The sequence below is a fragment of the Monodelphis domestica genome, chromosome 4, assembly GCF_027887165.1.
Source record: "Monodelphis domestica isolate mMonDom1 chromosome 4, mMonDom1.pri, whole genome shotgun sequence".
Taxonomy (NCBI): domain Eukaryota; kingdom Metazoa; phylum Chordata; class Mammalia; order Didelphimorphia; family Didelphidae; genus Monodelphis; species Monodelphis domestica.
Window position 1 is genome coordinate 344,126,624 of NC_077230.1, and position 23,854 is coordinate 344,150,477.

Here is a 23,854-nt window from a genome sequence, read left to right on the forward strand (position 1 = left end):
GAATACTCTATCTCCTGTGTCACCTGTCATCTCTATAGTGACACTTCTTAGATCTGTTTATCCAGTCCTAACTCCCAGACTTGCATCTCCAACTGCCCATTTGAAAACTAGAAGTATATGTCCCATAAACATCTTATAAACTCAACACATTCAAAATGACTCATTTACCCCAGAACTTCTTCCTAACTTTCCTATTCCATTCGAGTCCCACCATTCTCCCAGGCATCTAAGGCTTCAAACCCTAGGCATCCTCAACTCATTCTCTCTCCCCTCTGCTTCCCTACTCCCCATTTCCAATCTGTGGCTTAGTCCCACTGATTTTGCTTGCATAAAATCCCTTGTCTACCAAACCTTTCTCTTCTGACCCGCCAGTCTTAGTGCAGGCCCCCCATGACCTCACCCCTGGACTATTGCAGTGGGCTTTTATTGGGCTCCCCGCCCTCCTCTGCCATTGCAGTCCACCTTCCACCCAGCTCCTCCTAAATGCACACACACCATTCAATGAACTCCAATGGCTTTTTACCTCCAGTATCATATATATATTGCATATATATGTCTCTATATATTTATAAATATATGTATATATCACTTATTTATTTGTGTTATATTTATATAGTTTATGTTTATATATAAATATATTTATAAATATGATTGGTTTATATATTTGTGTCGTTATGAATATATTTATAATTTTATATATAATATATTTATGTATGAATATATTTATATAATAAATCTATTTCTAGACATGTATATGTCTGTGTGTCTGACTGTCTTTCTCTGTGTATATATATATATATCTATGCACACACATATATATACATAAAAATCTCGAGTCTTCCACCTTCAGGCATTCAAAACCCTTTCTAGCCTGACCCCCTACTTTTCTGATCTGACACGTTACCCTCCTCCTCATCCCCAGTGCCACTAGCCTCCCTGCTTTTTCTGGAACAAGACACTCCATCTCACCACTCTGCGTTTTCGCTGGTGCCTAGAGCATCCTCCATCCTCATCTCCATCTCCTGGTTTCCCTCAAGTCCCAGCTAAAAATCCGAAAATGCCAATCTTCTGCAAAAAGCCTTTCTCTAGCCTCCTTACATCTTCGTGCCTTTTCCTCGGAAGCTTCCTCCGATTTATCCTGTAGATGCATCTAATTTGTACGTAACTGTCTCTTCCTTTAGACCTGAAACGAGCGCCTGGAGAAGGGAGATTGTCTATTGTCTTTCTTTGTGTCCCCTGCAAAAATCAGGGCTCAGTAGGTGCTTAATAAATGTGCATTCGCAAGCGCGCACACTTTCGCACAACCACACAGGGGTGCCCAGTGACAATTCTAACCACCGCAGAGCGCCGCTTCATTCCCCCAGAGATTTCCCCCTCCCGTCCACATAATCACTTTACACATAATCAGTTCCAAACACAGCCACGTGCACACTAAGTCGCCGGAGCCCCTTCGGGTCCTCGGAAGGGAACAAACAAAAGCTCTTGCCCCGCCTCTCCGCTCTGCTCCCCTCTCCTCCCCAGAGTTCTCTCCCTTTTCCCCTCCCCCTCGAGGCTGGGAGGCTTTGTCCTCCCTTCTCGGTCCCCGAGAGCCACAGGGCTGTAGCTCCGGAGCGGCTGGGCTCGGGCAGAAGAGCGAGACCAAGCAGGTGGCGCTCCTGAGACGCGGAGCCAAGGCAACTCCAGGTAGGTCTGGGGCATCCCCGCTTCGCTAAGGTAGAGGCAGTGAGGGCTGCTGGGTGACTGACTGGCTGAGTGCGCTTATTTGTGTGTCCGCGGTGTGTGTGCGTGCGTGCGTGTGTGCGTCTCAGGTGTGCCGGGTTTCTGCGCAGGTGTCAGTCCGGGCTTTTAACCCCAGCCCTGCCCCTCTGGAAGATGCCCCCCTCTTGGGTGTCAATTTCTTGATCTGTAAGCACTGAGAGGGCAGAGCCTGAGATCTCCTAGATCTTTTCCAGCTCTAGATTTGTGATAGGGAGCCCAGTGCCGCAGGGCACACAGTGAGTGTCTAATAATGTTTGTTGACTACCTGCGCTGACAGAATTAGTTTGTCTCCGTTTGGTTTTTTTCTGTCTGTCTTGAAGTTTAATGAGGGGCAGTGCCACGCTGGAGGGACACTGAGGAAAGCGAACCAAGATGAGAAAGGAAGGACCAGAGGGCAAGATCCGGGGAGTATCAGTTGATGGAACAGACCTATTTAAAGGGGGGTGGGGGGCTGGCTTCAAATCTCCCCTTTGACATTTACTATCTCTTGGATATGGACAAGTTCCTTAACCTCTTTTATCCTCAGTTTCCTCATCTATAAAATGAAGGGGTTGGACTAGATGCCCTCTGGGGTCCCTCTCAGCTCTAGATCTTTGATCCTGTGATGCCACCCCTGTGTTGAGGTAGTCAAGAGGCAGAGGTCATTCAGGCTGAGAAGACTTAAGAGAGAGGGACACAGGGAGAGATATAAAGGGAGTTAAGATGGAAGAGAAAACTGTGAATCAGATGATAAGCTTATCTGGAAGGGCAGAGAGTGCTTGGAGGTCTGGAGGTGACAGCCACAAGGACCTGGATGGACTGGTTAGAGTAAGCTGAGAGAGGTGGGTGGTTGCTGAGGAATGGTGGCAAAGGTGGGGAGGGATCTGAAAGTAGCATTGAGGGCAAGGCATGTGCCAGCTCCTCCTTTTGGCCCTGTCTGTCATGGAACAAAAGCTTTCCCAAAAGCTTTGGGAAAGATGCCAGAAGATGTGGTGACTTCAGGAAGAAAATAGATGTTAAGGGGGAGAGCTAGGTGACTTAGCGGATAGAGAGCCAGGCTTGGAGACAGGAGATCCTGGATTCAAATTTGACCTCAGACACTTCCTAGCTCTGTGCCTTGGGGGCAAGTCACTTAAACCACAATTTCCTAGCCCTTTCCACTCTTCTTCTGCCTTGGATCTGATAGATTGTATAAGGAAAGGGAAAGGAAGGGTTTAAAGAAAAAGATTTCAGTGAGCAGCATCAAGTTGAAGGAAGATCCAAAAGAAAGGATCTGAGATGAAAAGGAGATGAAATAAAGAAGATTCTAGAGGCCAGTGAGGGCACAGGAACATGGAGGCCAGGGCTGAATGTACAAATGGGTGATTGGTGCTGCTGGCGGTGGTGGCTGATCCTACCCACTGGTCCCAAACACCCTGAGGAGTAGGTCCATAATCCAGGAAGTAGATCAGGAAGAACCCACACCAGTGGGTACTATAATAGTTCTGGTCCTTCCATGCCATTCTTGCTCCACTATTTTACAGACAAAGAAACAGGGGTCCAAATAAAGTGACTTGTTCAAGGTCACATGAGAAGACATTTTTTCTTTTTCCTCTCTGTGCATTCTGTTCCTCCATTCCAGCAGAGGATGCAGACAGAAAAGCAGTCCATAGCCTAAATATTGAAATAGATGCCCTCGTTTGACAGGGGAGGAAACAAAGCCATACAAAAGAGGTGATTTCCCCAAAGGCACATGCTGGTAAATGTCAGAGCTGAGACCAGGACTCGGGTCTCCTCACTCCCAGTTCACTTCTCTTTCCACTATATCAAGTTTTCTTCTGATAAAAATAATTCATTTCTATATGTGTTACCATCTCTAGACCACTTTCCTCACTAAGACCCTCTGATTTAGGGAATGCAAGTATGACTATGCAGATCTAGAAAGGGCCAAACCCTGAATGAACAATGGAGGGTGGATGGGATGGCGGGAAGACTAGAAACCATGCCATGGGAGGTGAAATTGAAGGATCATTAATAATTGGAGCATCAATCAGCCTATCAATAAACATCTTCATGCCAGGTAGCTAGGTGGTACAGCGGGCAGAGCACTGGACTTGGATCAGAACGACTCATCTGACTCATCTTCACGAGTTCAAATCCAACCTCAGACACTTAATTACTAACCCTGGGCAAGTTACTTCACCCTATTTGCCTCCGTTTCCTTATCTGTAAAATGAGCCGGATAAAGAAATGGCAAACCAGTTCAGTATCTCTGCCAAGAAAACCCCAAATGGGGTCACAGAGTCAGACACCTAAAACACAACTGGCTGATGTGGCTGGTTCAGTGCTAAAATGCTGGATCAGAAAAGGTCTCCTGTAGAAGGTGGCCCCTGGGTTGTTTTGAAAGAAGAGAAGAATTCTTGTCATGGGGGCAGGGGGTTCCGCATTCCAAACATGAGAGCAGCCTGGGAAAGGGACAGAGTGGGAGGTGGCTACGCAGTGCACAGGGAACAGCTAATAAGCCTGCTTTGACAGGAATGGAGAATGTGGGAAGAAAGGGAAGAATAGGAAATAAGCCTGGAAGTGGAGGTGGAAGCCAGACTGTGGAGGGCCTTCAATGCCAAGCGGAGGAATCTATGTCTTCTAGAGACACCGAAGATTTTGGGGTGGGGAGTGCCACAATCATCTCCCTATTTGGGGACCATAAATCTGGCAGTTCTGTGGAGGATGGATTTGGACAGTGAAGAGTCCCAGGAGAGGCAATGAGGGCCTGCAGCCGGGTGAAAGCCAGGGCAATGGAGAAGAGGGGACAGAATGGGTGTCTTTGTTTCTCCAACATCTCTAACTCTGCCAGACACAGAAGAGACATTTAATGAATGTTTGTTGGCTTGGGCTGAATGAGGTGTGAGCTCTCGTTCTTTGTGAGTTCTGGGGTAGGCAAGGAGGTGGGCCTTGAGCTGGACCCTAAAAGATGGAATCACAAAAGCCACTTCATACCGTTTCTCCTCCCTCCCCAGAGCCTCTGCAACACAGAGGAGAAAAGTCATTTCTCTTTTGTTTGTTTTTAGTAAAACAGGATGCCCGAGAGCCCTCCCAATAAGGAAGCAGAGTCTCGCTCAGACCGTCCATGCCGCACTGAGCCCTACATCAGCTCTAGCCATGCCCAGCATGTCCTGCAAACACTCAGGGGGTACCAGCTCAGTGGCACCCTCACGGACGTGGTCCTTCGGGCTGGGGACTGTGATTTTCCTTGTCACCGCGCAGCTTTGTCAGCCGGCAGCACCTACTTCCGGGCTCTGTTTGCTGGTGGCGGGCCCCAGGAGGATGTGGTACCCCTTCCCCAGGCCTCCCCAGGAGTCCTGGGCCTGCTCCTGGATCACCTCTATGGGGCCGGTGTGAGCCTGTTGGAAGAGGATGCAGCCGCCCTGCTAGCCCTGTCTGACCTGCTAGGGGTGATTCCACTTCGAGAGGCCTGTGCCAGCTTCCTGGAGGGCCGGCTTGGACCAGAGAATTGCCTGGCTTTCCTCAGCCTGGCTCAGACCTTCTCCCTGCCCTCACTGGCAGAGGGGAGCCACCGGGTAGTATGCCAGGCATTTTCAGAGGTCTCCTTCCAGCCCGAGTTCCTGGAGCTGGAGCTGGCCCAGGTGGCTGAACTGCTGGCTGACGAGAGCCTTGTGGTGGCCAGAGAGGAGACTGTGTTTGAGGCTGCCATGCGCTGGGTGCGCCATGACCCTCTTGCCCGACACAGACAGCTACCATGCCTACTAGAGCAGGTTAGGCTTCCCCTGCTAGCCCCAGCCTACTTCCTGGAGAAGGTAGAAGCCGATGAGATGGTTCGGGCTAGCCGTGAGTGCCGCCCGCTTCTGCTGGAGGCCCGCCAGTGCTTCATCCTCGGGAGGGAGGGCAGCTCATGGAGAGCAACTCCCAGGAGGTAGGGGGGTCCTCCAGTCCCCCCAGAACCAAGGGGCAATGCCAGAGTATCTAGGGGAACACACGGGCCCTTCCTGAGAAACCTGGGATTCAGTAACATCAGCAGATGTGGCAAGGCAGTGGAGTTGGTGACCAATGATAATTAGGAGGGTGGCTGACTGGTCAGTGGAATCAGATGGAATTATGGTTGATAGACTCAAGGAAGGGTCATCCCAATTAGTGATTAATGGTCTGTGGGGATGAGGGCCGGGAATAACCAAGATGGAACTTAGCATGATTAATAGTCAGTGGTCAGAAGGGTCAATCCCTGAGAGATCAGAGTGTTCACTGATGAGTAAATGAGACCAGTGGTCAGTAGGATGGGGGTCAGTGACGTGGAGATCAGGGATTGGCCCTTTTTAAACAGAAGAGGCCAGTAGGATGAAGGTAGATGAAATTAGTATTCAGTGAGAGCCTAAAAGATCAACAAGACTTGGTCGGTGGTGTGAAGGGACAATCCCCAGGTGGGTAAATGGGATTAGTGATTATTCCTGAAGGGAAGTGATCAGCTCTTGAGGGATCACTGGAATGATGCAGATCAGTTGCCAAAGGGTGGGAATCATGTTGGAGGGGAAAGCAGTCAGCAACCTGAGAGGTGAGTGGAATTCATGGTCTCTTCCTGGATAGTCCAGAGGAGGGCAGCCAGCCCCCTCCCTACATCCCTCTCTCCTGTACTAGGTTTATGGATCTGGCCGAAGTGATCATGGTAGTTGGTGGCTGTGACAGAACGGGGCTCCTGACACTCCCCTTTGCTGGTGCCTATCATCCAGGGAGCCGCCAATGGAAGTCATTGCCTAGTGTGCCGGGCTGCACCAAATCTGAGTTTGCCATGTGCACCATGAAGAATGATGTCTACCTCTCAGGTGAGGGCAGGGTACTGGCCCAGGACCCATCACAACCCTGCTTGGATTGTCTGAGAGCCTGGGAGGAGGCTTCTTCCTGCTCTCAATGGTCTCCTTTCTTCCATTGAGAGAGCCCGAAATAATTGAGTTCAGTCCATCCAGTCCTGCTCCAATGCTAACCCCTACTTTCTGACCAGAATCCCATCATTTTATTTTTTTTTTAATCCATAACCTTCTGTTTTAGAAACAATACTGGATATTGGTCCCAAGGCAGAAGAGCAGTAAGGACTAGGAGATGGGGGTTAAGTGACTTGCCCAGAGTCACACATTTAGGAAGTGTCTGATGCTAGATTTGACCCTAAGACCTCCCACCTCTAGGTATGGCTCTCAATCCACTGAGCTACCCAGCTGTCCCCCCAGAATCCTATCATTTAGAGCTCAAAAGGAGCCTAGAGCCTGGCATGCTCTACATAGACTGAGCATGGACTTTGAGCAACTCCCTACTGTTCCCTCTCTAAAATGATGAGGTTAAAGTAGCTGATCTCATCTAGCCACTTCCTTGTCTAACATTATAAGATCTGATTGGCCATTCTGGCTTTGACATTCTATTTTCCAAAATCCCTTCCATCAGCAATAGTCTGTACTCCAGATCCTGGATAGCTTTGACATTCTATTATTAGATTTCTTCCTACTCTAATGGTATATTTCTCTATTCTAAGGTTCCTTCCAGGACAATCATTCTCTGTTCTAAGGTCCCTTCCACCATCAATATTCCATGTTCTATGTTCTAAGGTCCCTTCTGCCTCCAATATTTCTATGATCTAAGGTTCTCCCCACCTTCAATATTTCCATGTTCTCTGTTCTAAGGTCCCTTCCACCATCAATATTCCATGTTCTCTGTTCTAAGGTCCCTTCTGCCTCCAACATTTCCATGTTCTATGTTCTAAGGTCCCTTCTGCCTCCAATATTTCTATGATCTAAGGTTCTCCCCATCTTCAATATTTCCATGTTCTCTATTCTAAGGTCCCTTCCACTACCAATATTCCATGTTCTCTGTTCTAAGGTCCCTTCCACCACCAATATTCCATGTTCTCTGTTCTAAAGTCCCTTCCACCACCAATATTCCATGTTCTCTGTTCTAAGGTTCCTTCTGCCTCTAATATTTCTATGATCTAAGGTTCTCCTCACCTTCAGTATTTCCATGTCCTCTGTTCTAAGGTCCCTTCCTCCACCACACCAATATTTCTATGTTTTAAAGTCTCTTCCAACTCCAATGTTTCATGTTCTATGTTCAAATTCCTTTCACCGTCTATGGTTCACTTTCCTTAGGTGGCCACATCCACAGCCGTGACCTCTGGATGTTCCGATCTCAACTGCAAACTTGGGTCAGGGCAGCCTCCCTGCAGGAAGGCAGATGGAGGCACAAAATGGCTGTCGTGCAAGGGCGGGTAGGTGGGCCCCACCATCTGGGTCTCTTAGATTCCCAGAGCTGCCCCATAAAAGTTACATCTCAAACTTAGACTCATCCAGAAAACTCCAAGTCCAAAGAGCCTCACAGATTGGGGGGCGGGGGGGATGGTCCTGAGGTCACAATAACAGGGATGACAACAGGGATATCCCTAAGTCCAGGGGAGAAGCCTAACTGATCAAATGAGATAATATTTATAAAAGTACTTAGCCCAGTGCCTGGCACACAGTAGGTACTTCATAGATGCTTATTCCCTTCTCTTCCCTCCCTTTATCAAGACTGCCCCAATGAGCCTCCCTAGTGGTAACATAGGGATAGAAGAGCCCCTACCTTCCAGTGTTGTGGTGAGGATCAAAGGAGATCCTATTTGTAAAGCACTTTACAAACCTTCTAAGGCACTATGCAAATGCTAGCTGAAGATCCAGGAAAACACCAGCCTGGCAGAATTAACTCTTACTACTATTACCTTTTCCCTTATTAATAAGCCCAAGAAAAGTGATCTCAGTCCAAGAGTCACCTAAGGAGCCTCATGAACATACATGAGCATATACAAGACACATACAAAGCAGACACAAGTTAACTTAGATGGGAAGATCCCAGATCTTTAGAATTTGTGCAAGGAATCTTTTACTTCAGCTAATGGGCTTTTCCTCCGTCATTGCTTTTAAAACCTTCCTTGATTCTTGAACTCCAATTCCTGGCTCCCAAACCTGCTTGATTCCCTGAGCAGAGATTTGCCACACCTTATCCCTACTTATCTTCCCTCTTCTGTCGCTGCCTTCAAAGCTGGATGCCCTAGCCTTGCATCTGTTCCTGCTCCCCCTTGTGTGCCCTCCATCCCCACACAAAGGAGATGGTTCATCTTGAAGGCTTGTCTATAAAGGAAAAATGTATTTCATCATGAGGTCATGTAAAGGGCCAGAATCCTCCCAGTTCTAGCCTAAGTGGCCAGATACTTCCCAAGATATTCTCGGAAGTTACAATTCCCCAAACCTCCATCCTCCTCCCTTCTGGACCCATGTGAAATTGGTGTCTGCAACAGACCCATAACCAGGGTAGGGTGTTTGGGGCTTTGTCCCAGAGTGCTCATACTACTCACAGCCCTTAAGCAGTGTAGAAACATATGAGCTTAGCATATAATTAGTGATAATTTGTTAAAATAGGAAAATACCCAGGGAATCCCCTGGCAGCCTCCCCCCAGATAAGACCCTCCTCACCTGCCCTTTGGCACTTTCTTAGCAATAGCCTGGTAGTCACTTTGGGGTTCCACTGTTCCTCTCAGAAAAAAAACCCAAAACATGATTTAAGGTCACATTATGCTGCTTATACCCAGGACAGAAACTTCGAGTTGTAGTTCTGGTCTTCAGACCTAGAACAATCTCATGCCTATTTGGTTTTTTGGGTTTTTTTGTTTGGCTGATTTTTTAAAAGCATAGATTTTAAAAATACACATAAAATAATATATAACATAACAATAATATAATATCTATTTGTAATTGATACTAGATCAAACTCATTGATATGGTCTATAGTTGTCCATTTCTTTCTTTTTTTAAAATCCCATCAGGAAGCCTCCTGATGATGTTGGCATCCTGCTCCCATGGCTACCTGATTTTTACCTAGTTACCATCACACACACACACACACACACACACACACACACACACACACACACACACAAACAAGGGTCCCATTACTTCAAAGATAGAATATCATCATTTTGAAAGCATACTGTAAACTCACTGATCTCTGGAAACACAAGATGATGTAAAGGTTCCTTCTTTTACAAAGGAGAAAATTGAGTCCCAAAGCTGAGCAAAGACTTGGTCAGTCACAGCACTACTAAGCGAAGGATCTGAATTCAAGACTTTCCCTTTTAAGTTCAGCAACCCTTCCATTAAACCACACTGATCTCAAAAGATCCCGGATGGACGCGTTAAAGATCTCTGTGTAGTTGGTTGACGCAGCGAGGAAGGACTTCCTAAAGAAGATGATATTTGCCCTGGGCCTTAAGAGGAAGATAGCATTGAGGTGGGGAGAGAGGAAGGAGGACATGGAAGAGAAGGGAAGGAAGGCAGGAGACATGAGAGTGGCCCAAGGAAGGAGTAGCTGGCCAGCGCCCAGGGTTCATCTAGTAGGGAAGTTTGGAAAGATCAGGCTTACAGAGGGAGATTGGGACCAGGTAAGTTGGAAAGCCTCAAGTCAGAGCTCAGGAGTGTGGACATGACCCTGTGGGCAGCGGGAAGCCATTGCAGGAAATCAACACTGACCACTCGGTCCTCTGGGACTCCTCCCCTGTCTCCTAGCTCTATGCAGTGGGAGGCTTTGATGGTGTCCGCCGCCTGGGGAGCGTGGAGTGCTATGACCCCTTCTCCAACACTTGGGCCCCTGTATCCCCACTTCTGGAGGCTGTGAGTTCAGCAGCTGTGGTGCCCTGCAGCAATAAGCTCTATGTGATTGGAGGGGCTATGGACGACAGCTCCAATACAGACAAGGTGAGCTCAGGAAAGAAATGGGTGTGGGGGAGGCGGGAGGAAGAGGGAATTAGGGCAGAGGGAGAGAAGATGATAACTCTCTTTTGAGACCTTTTTTGGCCTGGGCAGCAAGGCCAATGATATCTAGTAGAGGGTAATGCTGAGATTCATGGTTTCCAGGAAGGTGTCCTTTTCCTTCCTCACCAATACAAGGCTCTTGGTTTTAGTCTAGTCTGACAGTTCTTGGTTCAGTTTGATTAAACAGATTCAAAACCAACATTTTGAAAGCATCTATCATATGCATCATTCTCAGAGAGCAAAGGACTTGGATAAAACGCATTTCTTGCCTTCACGAAGTCCCATGTCTACTAGGAAGACTATGTACTGTGAACTTTAGATTACTCCACCCTACTTAGTCTAACAAACTAAGTAGGGTGGAGTAATCTAAAGTTCACAATCCCCCAGATGATGATTGGGAGACTAGTCTCCCCAATTGATCACTAAAAATAATCATCCTGCACCTCCAAATTTTCTAACTGCAGGTGCATACATAATTTCACCTTCTAAGAGGAAACTACAATAGTTAGATAGAAGAGGGGAATAGAAGAAAGACAGCAGAACCAATGTTTGCTGAGTGCATTGACAAAAATCAATTAGGGTGCAGTCCCCTTTTGGCATAGGAATATACATTCAAATAAATGTTCAATCAAACTTCAGTTCAGAGAACTAATCCCAAACTGGAACGTGATAAAAAACATAAGGGAGGAACAAACCAAGGGTCATGACACAAAAGGAAAGACTGTTTTTGCTTTCTGAAAGGACCCCTGACACCCCTTTTAGTTCTCAGTATCTGTGATTCAAAGTAGATATTTGTCTAAGCTGGGCTCTGAATGTTAATGAGGATTTCAGTACAATCCAATAAGCCTTTACCGATCACCTACTATGTGTAAGGGAATGTGTAGACAAAGGCAAAAACAGTAAAATAGTCCCTGACCTCAAAAATTGTACATTTAAGGGGGAAGTTAGGTGGCTCAGTGGATTGATAACCAGGCCTAGAGAGGTCCTGAGTTCAAATATGACCTCAGGCATTTCCTATATGTGTGACCCTGGGAAAGTCACTTCATTCCTATTGACTAGCCCTTACCTCTCTTCTGCTTTGGAACCAATGCACCATATTGGTTCTAAGATGAAAGATAAGGATTTAGAAAAAAAAATAATTTCACATTTAACCTCAGGTGGTGAGAGAGGGAAGGAGGCCTGGTAGAGAATGGGAGGAGAGCTGGCTGAGTTGAGGCACCTAGACAAGAAAGCACAGTATCCATAGAGAAGGGGGAGAAACGTGTTTCTAGGATGAGATCTAGGGCTGGAACGGGCTTCAGAGGTCATCTAGTCAACTACCCTCACTTTAAAGATAAGGAAATTGAGATTATGAGAGCTTAAGCAAGTCTTTTCTTGCCTAAGGTCACTCGGGCCTTGTCAGACACAGGATTTGAACTCAGAGCCTTTGACTCCAGAACCATGGCTCTTTCCCCTTGACAATGCTGCTTCTCTTCGTTTGGTTTTCATCTTGTGCAGCACAGAAGATAGGAAAATAAGCAGAGGATTAAAAGGGAAGTTGGGACTAGAATGCAGATGACTTTGAATGTCAGACCAAGGAATTTAAGGGAAGGACACAGTCAGACCTAGAGATCAAGAGGATGACTCTGGTGACTATAGGAAGGATGGAGTGAAGAGGAAAGAGACTGGAGACAGAAAAACTAATTAGGAAGCTATTTTAATAGTCCAAACAAGAAGAGCTGAAGGCCAGAATGAGGGTGATCGGTGAAGGGGATGGACTTAAGAGAGGTGGAGAAAGGATCGATAACATATAGGTGGAGCGTGGGGGCAAGTGAAAGGGACAGCATGGGTTATGTTGATATTATAGCAAAATAAGATTTAAAAATGGAAAGCAGCTTCTGAGAATCAGGAGGCCCAAACCTCAATTCAGGACTCTAATTGTCTATTCAAGGGCATCTTCTAGGTCTAAAAATCTCTGATGCTGTCCAGAGGATATCAACATTTTTTTGTATCATAGACCCCTTTGGTGGTCTAGCAAAGCCTAAGGACCTCCTTTTAGAATTTCATTTTTAAGTGCAGAAAATAAAATATACAGAATTACAAAGGAAACCAATTCTATGAAAAAATTTTTTTTGTTGTTGTTCAGTCATTTTTCAATTGTATTCAATTCTTTGTGACCCCATTTGGGGTTCTCTGGGCAAAGATACTGAAGTGGTCTGCCATTTCTTTCTCCAGGTCATTTTACAGACAAGGAAACTGAGGCAAACAGAGTAAAGTGACATGCCCAGGGTCAAACAACTAGTATCTGAGGTCAGAAGATGCGTCTCCCTTCCAGATCCAGCACTCTATCCACTGTGCCATCTAGCTTCCCTAGTTATCAACATATTTAAAAAACAAATTCCCTGGACCCTAGGTTAAGAATCTTCCCAGATTTCTATGCAAGAATATAGTATTATATTATAACTAACATTTATTAATAATGATGATAATAAGCTTGAACTTATATAGGCTTTATGGTTTGCAATGCCTTCTGCCTTTGATTTTTTTAACCCTTACCTTCTGTTTTAGAATCAATACTAAGTATCTTAGAAAAGGCTAGGCGATGGGGGTTAAGTGACTTGCCCAGGGTCACACAGCTAGGAAGCATCTAAGGTCAGATTTGACCCCAGGACCTTTGGTCTCCATATTTAGCTTTCTCTCCTCTCTTCTCTTCTCTCTCTCTCTGTCTCTGTCTCTGTCTCTCTCTCTCTCTCTCTCTCTCTCTCTCTCTCTCTCTCTCTCTCTCTCTCTCTCTCTCTCTCTCTGTCTCTCTCTCTCTGTCTCTGTCTCTCTCTGTCTCTCTCTCTGTGTCTATCTGTCTCTTTCTCTCTCTCTCTCTCTCTCTGGGTCTCTCTCTCTCTGGGTCTCTCTGGGTCTCTCTGGGTCTTTCTGGGTCTTCTCTCTCTCTCTCTCTCTCTCTCTCTCTCTCTCTCTCTCTCTCTCTCTCTCTGGATCCTCTGGGTCTCTCTGTCTCTGTCTGTCTGTCTGTCTGTCTATCTGTATCCTCTGTTGGTGTGTGTGTGTGTGTGTGTGTGTGTGCGCGCGCGCTCCGGGTCTTTCTTTTTCTCTCTCTCTCTCTCTGTCCTCTGGGTCTCTCTCTCTCTCTCTGTGGGTCTCTGGGTCTTTCTGTCTCTCTCTCTGGATCCTCTGGGTCTCTCGGTCTCTGTCTGTCTGTCTGTCTGTCTCTCCTCTCTCTCTGTCTCTGTCTCTGTCTCTGTCTCTCTCTCTCTCTGTCTCTCTGTCTCTCCTCTCTCTCTGTCTCTGTCTCTGTCTCTCTGTCTCTGTCTCTGTCTCTCTCTCTCTCTCTCTCTGTCTCTCTGTCTCTCCTCTCTCTCTGTCTCTGTCTCTCTGTCTCTGTCTCTGTCTCTGTCTCTGTCTCTGTCTCTGTCTCTGTCTCTCTCTCTCTCTCTCTCTCTGTCTCTGTCTCCCTCTCTCTGTGTCTCTGTCTCTTTCTCGCCACCTAGCTCCCCACCTCATTTGATTCTGTAGCAAAGGTGGTATGTGAGACCTTGACACTCATCTCCTTCTGGCATTCTGGGGCTTCCAGAGCCAGGAGAATCCATCTCCCTCCATGACCCTGCTGGGCTCCTCCCTTAGGTACAGTGCTTTGATCCTGGGAAAGACAAGTGGAGTCTCCTGTCTCCAGCCCCCTTCAATCAGAGGTGCATAGAAGCTGTGGCCCTGGACGACATCATCTATGTGGTGGGGGGTCTCCTGAGCAAGATCTTCAGCTATGATCCAGCCAGAGACCTCTGGGCAGAGGCAGCTTCTCTCCCTGGGCCCCTGGTAAGAGGGGGACTTTGTTCCAAGGTGCTCCCTTTGGGGGAAGGGCAGGGGAGAATGAGGAGAGAGGAGGGGAAGCCCCAAAGAGATCAGGTAATGCCTGATACTGCAGTGGCCTAAGTTCCCTCCCAGTTCAGTCATTCTGTGCTCTCCGGCAGGGGTCCTGCCTCCAGCTGGAATCCACAGATCATGGAGAGATAGAGGTGGGGGGGGGGCATGAATTTTGATGGGGGAAAAAATGATATATTTTTATTTCAGTAAAATGGATTTTCTTTAGTGCATCTAAAAACATTATTCTTAAAAGGGGTCCATTGGCTTCACCAAATTGCCAGCGAGTTCCATGACAAAAACATTAAGAATCTTCCTTCTGAAGTCCATCCCAGCTCTGCTGTTCTTTGTCCCAAGGCCTCTTCCAGCAGACATTCAGTGTTCCAAGGCTTCTCCCAGCACTGACATTCCGTATCCTAATGAGTCTTCTAGGACTGGCCTTCTATTCGAGCTCTGAACCCCTTTCCTTTTTACGGAGCATTTTCTCATCTCCATTCTCATTTGATTTCCCCTAAAACCCTGTGCAGGAGTCAAGCCAAGGGCTACGATCCCCGCTTAACAGTGGGACAAAGCAGATGCCCAGGTTTCAGCCTCTTTCTCAGTCTTGCAGTGCTTTGGAGGACTCGCTCAGTGACTTGGCTTTGATTGGGAGTTCCTTGATCAGGCTGTCTGGCTCCTCCCAAGGAGGATGAAGGGCTTGGAGCTTCCAGGAGAGCATTCTCGAGCCTCAGCTTTTGCAACTTATTAAATATTAGATATGGAATCACGGAGAGTCTGAAAGCTTAGCGGAGGGACAGGGACTTCTAGAGCACCAAGCCCAGCTCTCTTCTTGTTACAGAAGACACTGAGGCCAGAGAGGGGAGTCATTGGCTGAGTAACACAGCCGATGAGGAGAAGATGGGAGGCAGTCCTGCAATTGGGAGATCTTGCGATTCTGTAATTCCATGATGGTGGTGTGGCGCCCGTGTTCTATAGCGACACCTCTCCTACTCTCCCGTTCTGAATTTCTACTTTTCTACCACTTGGCCTAGTTGGGCAGCAGGGTGAGGTGCCAAGTGTGAGTATGTGTGTCTGCCTCTTGTCCTTCCAGGAGAGCTGTGGAGTGACCGTTTGCAGCAGGAGGATCTATGTCCTTGGTGGTCGGGACTCAAGAGGGGAGAGCACAGATAAGATCTTCACCTTTGACCCATGTAGTGGGCGCTTGGAAGACCAACAGCCATTGCAACGATGCACCAGTGCCCACGGCTGTGTCACCATCCTGTGGCACTTGGGACAGGGACAGACTGACCCCAAAGGGCAGGGGAGGCCCAGCTGAGCCCCGGGCTTCAGGACAGAGAGACCTAGATGTCCAGCAGCCAAGGCCCGGGCCACCTAAGCCTTCTACCTCTGTTCCTCTGAGGTCTCCGTGCAAAATCGGATGAATTTCTTTTCCCCTTTTCTTATAGAAATAAGACCTGATGTTAGTTTCACTCAGTCAGACTGGCACGTGTTATTTCTGATCAGAGATGGACCCTGTAGGATTTCACTCCCTAAAAAACCTCCAAGAAAAGAGACCGGATGCCTTTTATCTTTACAGAGTGTGTTTGAGCTGCTGTTGTTATACAATGTCTTACAGTCTGTGACAGGTCTGTTTCTGAGAGCATCTTTCTTTGACCGCTGCTCTGATCTCACTCGTCAGGACTCAGGGCTGGAAGGGACCTCCGGGATCGCCTCGCCCACCCTCCTTCCATTATAAATGAGGAAACGGACCCAGAGCCGTTGTCACATGCCCAAACAAAATGACAAAATAAACGGAAGGCCAGGCTTACCCATTCACCAAACTCAGTCGGAGCACCCATGTTCAAGGACCTAAGGGAGATTTCTTCAAAAGGCAAAGTCTATTTGCTGGTAAACCCTCAACATCCACCTTAGAATCAGCGCTCTGTATTGGTTCTGTAGGAATTGAATTACTATTCCTACCCAGATAGACAAAGTTTATTAGAAAGAGTAGACAGTCACAGTTTTAAATCTCATCGTTCCTGTAAGTAACCTGACCACGAGGTGCCTCGCCTGCCAGGCTCTTCCTCTTTCCCCTCACTTGCCTCCTCTCTTCCCGCGTCCCTTCTTCCTTCTCTTCTAAGCCCAAAACCTAAAGCCTTGACTTTTATTGACTACAGCACATACACGGACAAAGACCTGGCGTAACTGTTATGTGAGGAATGTTGACAGACAGGTCAGGCCACTCTGGAGGGGGAGGGAATGAACTTCCTTGACAGTTCTAAGGCAGAAGAGTGGTAAGGGTAGGCAATGGGGGTCAAGTGACTTGCCCAGGGTCACACAGCTGGGAAGTGTCTAAGGTCAGATTTGAACCCGGGACCTCCCGTCTCTCAATCCACTGCGCTACCCAGCTGCCCCACAAAGTGTATTTCTTAAAGGAAATAGCTTGAACGTGGTCCCTGAGTAAGGTGGCTATGCAAAGAGCCCTGGGCTGGGAACCAGGACACGTCCCTGGGAATCACTGCCTGGCCTTGGGCCAGTCAGCTGCACCCCCCCGAAGCCTTGGTGTCCCCCTCTCTAAAATGAGGGGATTGGACCAAAGGATTTCTAAGGGCATTTGGTCCTACGTCCTCCCAACTCCCACATTCCCAGTTGACTTTGTTCCAAGGTCTCTTCCGACCCCGTGCTCTAAGGCCCCCTCCAGCTCTGCCAAAAGGATGTTCTAATCCCAGAGTTCTTCGCATCCCAGGAGTGGACATACGGAGGCTGGTCTGGGCTGTATTTTCTCTAAAACTCCACCCCCACTCCTCATTTGCATATAGATGAGTCCACATGTTTCTCATTGAGCCTTGATGAGCAGCACGGGGTCTCCATCAGGCTCCCCTCCCCCTCCAGGCCCTGGTGCTGAGGCCTCCTCCGCTGGGGCCAGACTCATCCAAAGCCCTGTGTTCCAGCTGAGCCCCGGGTCCAGACTGATTAACCAGGATTATAGGGACGGGACCATCTGGACGCCCGATAATGACAGGGAGGCCCGCCCCCTCGCAGCAATCCGAGGATCGCCAGGAAGCATCAGGGATGCCGAATCACCCTCCCCGGGCTGACCAAGAAGCCTTCCTGAGAGCACTGAGCGTCTCGAGGCTGCCGGGGAAGGTGGCCCCCAGCGATGGCCAGGGGATGGGGCAGGGAAGCCCCGATTCAGCGGCGGAGGGGAGAGGGAGCACAGAGGAGTACATCCTCTGCCCAGCCCCATCCTTATTCCTGCCATCAACATGCGCTGATGGCTGAGAAAAGGAACTAGAATGTCTTGGAGACAAGAAGCAGCCGGACAGAGCTGGGTTCTCAGTCCCACTCTGCCACTGGGGGACTTGGAGAGAGTGGCTGAAGAAAGACATCATGGGGGCAGCTGGATGGCTCAGTGGGTAGAGTACCAGGCCTGGAGCTGGGGCGATCTAGGCTGGACACTTCCTAACGGTGTGACCCAGGGCAAGTCATTTACCCCATTTGCCTAGCCCTTGCCCTTCTGTCTTAGAATGGGCACGAGGACAAAAAGTAAAGATTTAAAGGGGGGGAGGGGGAAGGCTTTATCCCTAGGAAGCTCAGTTTCTTCCTCTGTCCTATAAAGAGGTTGGACTAGTTCAGGGATTCTTGACCAGTGATAGATGAACTAGGATAGGTTTCCTTTGTCATCCACTGTATTTCATTTTATTATGCACTCACAAACATGATTCTGAGCAGACTCCTGCCAAAGAGACCCAGGACACCCACACATGAAGCAGGGAGCCTCCGAGGCTCCAGAGGACCCCCGACACCCCTCTTAGTTCTCAGGATCTGTGATGCAAAGTCGATATTTGTGGCCCGAGCACAGGGTACCCTCCGGGGCCATTTGCTGCGGGGACTCTCTGTCTCTCTGATTCCCTGTCAGGATCGCCCAAGCTAGGCTCTAGGGACACTTTCCAGAAACGAGACAGAAGATAATGGAGGGGAAAGTGCCATACGAGTGTTGGGGTTGTGACCAAGAAGCCAAATCAGCGTCCAGGGAATTAGGACATGGGCTATTCGATGTTATTATTATTATTTATTAGATATTAGAAGCAGAGGAGCCCAGAGATCCCCCAAGTCACAGGATCATAGGCCATCGAATCTAATGCCCTCGTTTTCAGATGAGGAAACTAAGACACAGATAGGACATGACTTTCCCAGAGTCACACAGGTTGTAATTGACTCCAAGGCCAGGGCTCTATCCACTACGATACTCTTGACTCTTTAATTTCAAGTTTCTCAACTTGCATAACAGGAATTTGAAGCCCAGAAAGGCATTAACATACACTGGGAGAGAATGCTGCATTTGGAGCCAGAGGAACTGAGTTCAGGTTCTGCCTTCCTTTGGTTCTATTAGTATGACCTTAGGTAAGTCATTTAAGAATTCTAGCCTTTGTTTCCTTATTGGCAGAATGAGGGAATTGAAGTAGAACGGGGGCTTTTCATCTTTTCTGGGCCTTTTTGTTGTCTGGAGAACCCTATAGTGCCCTTCTCAAACTTATTATTTTTATATGCATAAAATGAAATATGTAGGATTACAAAAGAAGCCACTTACTTGGGAATTCGGGTCTCAAAATATTTGAAAGAGAAGTTTATGCACTCCAGGTTAACCTCCATAGTCCTAGTCCTAATCTAGGAAACTCTTAGAGGGAGCCATTCCTAAAGCTAGCACAATAAATCTGTGGCAGAGCTGGGTCAAGGAGCCTCTTGACTCCCAGTGTAGGTCTCTTTCCACCACCTATGCACGTCTCAGGAAATCCTGGGAGCCATCATCCAAGGTTGGGTTTGGAAGCAGCTCTGCGAAGGCTGATGGGTATGCCTGACAGTCATAATCTCCCCCATCAGGCAGCCCTCTTTTCCCTCTGCCCAGGAAAGGACCCACAACCCTCCACGCTCAACTCCAATTTGGGAGGGGGGAGCCCGCCTAGGCAGAAGCAATTTGGACTAAAGCAGAATGATTCCGGAGAGGCAATTTACCCAGCAGGTGAGCCCACACTTAACAAAGCTTTCTCTCACACAAAGCCCTCGAGGAGGTCTGAGGGCTCATCTGGAGGAGGGCCGGGAGGGAGGGAAGGAGATGAATACATTACAGCCTCCCCCCCCCCACTCCACCCCCACCCCCAGTCCCCTTCCTCTGGCACAGACAAAGACGACAGCTTGATTCACTGCTCTTTCAGCTGAGCTTGGTTTCACATTGAGGAACGAATTTCTGGGGCACAGTCGGAGGAGGGAGGGGGCTGAATTTCCTGCTGAATTGTCCTCCACCCACTCCACTTCCCGGATATCTCTTTGGTCCAGGGCCCCGACCGGTGATCAGCCAGCAAACAGCCCTTGGCACTGACAAAAGGAAATAAGGTTTTACTGTCTAAGACTGGCAAAGATGTCAGTTTCCTCCTCGATAAAATGCGGACAATAAGCTGTGCCCTGCCTACAGGATGGTGCTATCGTGAGCAACGCTACACACTGCAAGCAAGCCCTGTCCTCTAGGGCTGGTGCTGAATGATTGTTGCATCTGCCTAGCACTGCAGTAGGCACCAGGAGGAAGAGGAGGGGAGAGGGATGGGGAAGACCCAAATACACCCCACACACCTTTCCCTTCCTCTTCCTCTTCCTCTCCTCTTCTTCTGGGTCAAACACATACACACCCACATACCTCTTCTTCTCCTCTGAGGAAGTATTCTTGCCCCTGGTTAAGGTTAGTATCTTTATACCTAGAACCTTAATCCTATTTTCTCCCTCTTCCCTCCAGACTCTGCTCTCAGTCCCCCCTTTCACTCTCAAATTCTCACGTTTATTTTTTCTTTTTAATTTAATTTTTATGTATTTAATTTATTTATTTAAATTTATTCATTAATATATTTAAATTTATTTAATATATTTATATATACATACTTTAAATTAAATTTTAATATATTTAAATATAAATTAATTTAATTGATTAATTTATAAGATTTTTTTCCCATGGTTGCATGTTTCATATTCTTTCCTTCCCCTCCCTCCCTCATAGCCAATGCACAATTCCACTGGTTTTTACATCAAATTCTCACATACTTATAAACATGCTTATGCCTCCTCAATCTTTAAAGTAATTTTTTTAAAGCCAGCCCTTGATTTTGCTGCCTTATCCAGCTACAATCCCAGCTTTCCCTGGTCACAGCTAAATTTCTAGAAAGTGCCACTTACCAGGCGTGTGACCCTAGACAAATCAAATAACCTCAAAGTGCCAATTGGACCTGGAAATCGTCGATGATGAAATCACAGATCCCAAAAGAAAAAAGTTGTCTACCCTACTTGCCTCCACTCTACACAACCCACTCTCTTCTCCCACCAGTCTACCAAAAATTGGTCACTAATGACTCATTAATAGGTAAATCCAATGAATGGCACTGTCCTGACTTCCCCTTCCCCAGCCTCTCTGCACCACTGAACACTATGATCCACCTGCTTTCATTTCAGCCATTTATTAAGCACCTACTATGGGCATGGGGATGTGAAGATGGAAAGTAGTTTCTTCCCACAAAGTCAAGTTGAGAGGGTGGGGTGGGTAGATAAGGCAGTAATGGGCATAACTATGTGATAGAAGAAAGGGGTCTAAGAATCAAAGAAGGAAAGACAAATCTTGGCTTTGGGTTGTAATACTGAAAAATTAATATTATACCAAATATAATATGCTAAATGTAATATTTAAAAATTTGTTTGGAAATACAATATTATTTTTAAAAAGGTTATTGTGGTCGCCATTTATAAAATAATTAACCCTAAAGTCACGAGGATGATAGTAGCTTTTAACAATTTAAAATATGTAAGAAAGAAATAAGGAGGGAAGGAAATAGAAAAAATATTTCCTAGCCTACCACCCTAATCCTACCAGCCTACAACAGAGTCTTCCACTCCAGCCACCAATGCTGAATCACAGACAAGCTCTCAGTCAAAAATCTCCAGAGAAAGACCCAGCCTCCTCCATGGTCTCATTGTTATAGTCCTTCTCCACGTCATGTCTTTTTCCTGTGCATTGGTCTATCACATCTCAGGAACCAATCAAAGTCTCTCTGACCCAGACTTGTAACCGTATGTTCTGGGTCAGGCTCCTAGGGCTAGCTTGGATGAGTAGAAAGTTCACAATACTGGGGGGAAGGGGTCAAAACTATTTTCATAAAACTAAGACATTTTAATTTCTAATATAGAAAATACCGATAGCTATAAGCCAATACAAACTCTCTCTGAAAGGGTACTCAATAATTTTTAAAAATATGAAGGGAGGAGGCAGCTCAGTGGATTGAGAGCCAGGCCTAGAGACGCGAGGTCCTAGGTTCAAATCTGGCCTCAGACACTTCCCAGCTGTGTGACCCTGGACAAGTCACTTGACCCCCATTGCCTAGCCCTTACCATTCTTCTGCCTTGGAGCCAATATACAGTATTGACTCCAAGATGGAAGGTAAGGATTTAAAAAAAAAATATGAAGAGGTCTAATATCACTACTGGGTCTATATCCCAATGGGGAAAGGACCTACTTGTACAAAAAATATTTATAGCAGCTCTTTTTGTAGTGGCAAAGAATTGGAAATTGAGGGGGTGTCTATCAGCTGGGAAATGGCTAAACAAATTGTGGTATATGATGGTGATGGAATACTATTGTGTTATAAGAAATGATAAACAAAATTATTTCAGAAAAAAGTTGGAAAGACCTGCAGGAACTGATGCAGAGTGAAGTAAGCAGAACCAGGACTGTACACAGTAGCAGTAATATTGGGCGATGATTATCTGTGAAAACCTGTCTCCTCTCAGCAATGCAATGATCTGGAACAATCCTGAAAGACTTATGATGGGGAATGCTAGCCACCTCCAGAGAAAACTGTTGGAGTCCTCTTTCATAGCATATTCATGAAACCCTGTCTCCAAGGAGGCGGTATATCTAGGGGAAAGAGCACCAATTGCAGAGTGGAGGACCTCAGTTCACATCCTGCCTCTGACATTTATTACCTAGGAGATCTTGGACAAGTCACATAACTTCTTAGGACCAGTTTCCCCATCTGTAAAATGAGAACTATGAGGTCATCTCTGGGGTCCCTTCAAATTCTAGTTCTATGATCCTGTTATCTTCTCTCGTACTCGGTGTTCCAGGTAAACCAGACTCAGTTGTTCCTCCGTTTCCTCCAATATTCTGCACTCCACTCCCAACCCCTCATTTTTTAAGGCAGGAAAAGCTCCACACCAATTCCATCCCTGCTGAACCCCTTCCCCTCCCCGTTCAGTGAAGCTTAGGTGATGCCTTGGAGACAGCAGTCAAGGAGTTAATAATGTTTGGTGTGGCAGAGATTGGGGTGGAGTGAGGGGGTGGGGGGTGTGATCAGGCCTTTCATTTACTGATTGATGCCCTTAGTGACCAGTTTGGGGTGGTTCTGTTTTTGAGACCTTTTCAGCCTAGTGAGATCCGACGGAACTTAGCCTCTTATTGCCATAACCTTAGAAGGCACCGTATTAAGTATCTTTTGAGGAAAAATCCAAAGCCGTGTTCACAGTAAGCGGTGCCCCCACATCTCTGCAAGGTAGCGGCTTCCCTGATGGCTCCGCAATAGCTGAGGCTAGTGATAAGTAATTGAGATGATTGGAATGTTAAGGAACCGTTCTCACCCCCGTGCTGGGCTGTAAGCACGTTAGGTCAGTGGCCTTCAATGTACTTTGCAGCGCCCAACTTATTCCTCCTCCTCCTAACCCAGTGATTGACTTGCTGTGACCCCTGAAGTCAGTGCTGGTCAGCAGAGACCCACTGATACCATGTTCATTCCCACTGCTGAAACAGGACGGAGGAGAGGGCATGGCAGGTGTTGGCTGTCTGGGAAGCAGGGATGTGTTTCCCCAGAAGTGAAGCCTTTGGGGTACTTGGCTGTCTCTCACTTTCGAATGGAGACTGTCCAAGATCAGAGGCGGCTCCAGAAATGTGGTCGGGAAGGGACTGCAGAGGTTACTTTCTTCCCAACTCTTCATTTTATAGATGAGGAAACTGAGATGCAGAGAAATTAAGTGACTTGCCCAGGGTCACATAGGTAAGAAATGTTGGAGGCAGAATTTAAATCCTGGTTCACTATCTCTAGGGTCATTGCACGAGATTTCCACTGCGTGAGACAGGATTTAAAGCCAGGTCCGGTGTCCAGGAAGCCAGTGGTCCCTCTACTGAGCCCAATTATGGGCTAATTGGGTACCCTCTCAACTTGTTTCAGAGACAGGAATATCAAGGATCAGAAAGGCAGTGATGGAACTGGGGAATAATCTCAGGTCAAGGTTCTTGTAGAGGCTGACAAGGAAAATGTAGGGCCTGGAGACTGACCAGACCATAGGAGAACAGGTTGAGCAATCTAGAGATTTTAGGCTTAGGTGAGACAAAGTGTCCTCAAGGTTTACCATGTGGGACCCCCACCCCCACCCCCATTAGACTTATTTTGCAG

The 23,854-nt window shown here is 47.2% G+C and overlaps 1 protein-coding gene across 1 annotated transcript; it reads left to right on the plus strand.

The window, feature by feature from the left end:
• The first annotated feature begins 1,538 nt into the window (after positions 1 to 1,538).
• KLHL35 (kelch like family member 35) lies at positions 1,539 to 16,201 on the plus strand. Its single transcript, XM_001366020.4, has 7 exons — positions 1,539 to 1,683; positions 4,785 to 5,647; positions 6,364 to 6,548; positions 7,857 to 7,975; positions 10,302 to 10,490; positions 14,163 to 14,351; positions 15,487 to 16,201. Exons 2-7 carry the CDS (start codon positions 4,794 to 4,796, stop codon positions 15,709 to 15,711), a joined length of 1,761 nt encoding a protein of 586 aa, XP_001366057.1. The 5' UTR covers positions 1,539 to 1,683; positions 4,785 to 4,793; the 3' UTR covers positions 15,712 to 16,201.
• The last annotated feature ends 7,653 nt before the right edge of the window (positions 16,202 to 23,854 follow it).

Excerpts from the sequence above, each read along its gene's own strand:
- KLHL35 (XM_001366020.4), top strand. The coding sequence starts at position 4,794 with ATGCCCGAGAGCCCTCCCAATAAGGAAGCAGAGTCTCGCTCAGACCGT. Across the intron at positions 7,976-10,301 it reads TGGCTGTCGTGCAAGGGCGG|CTCTATGCAGTGGGAGGCTT; the intron begins GTAGGTGGGCCC and ends CCTGTCTCCTAG. Across the intron at positions 14,352-15,486 it reads CTTCTCTCCCTGGGCCCCTG|GAGAGCTGTGGAGTGACCGT; the intron begins GTAAGAGGGGGA and ends TTGTCCTTCCAG.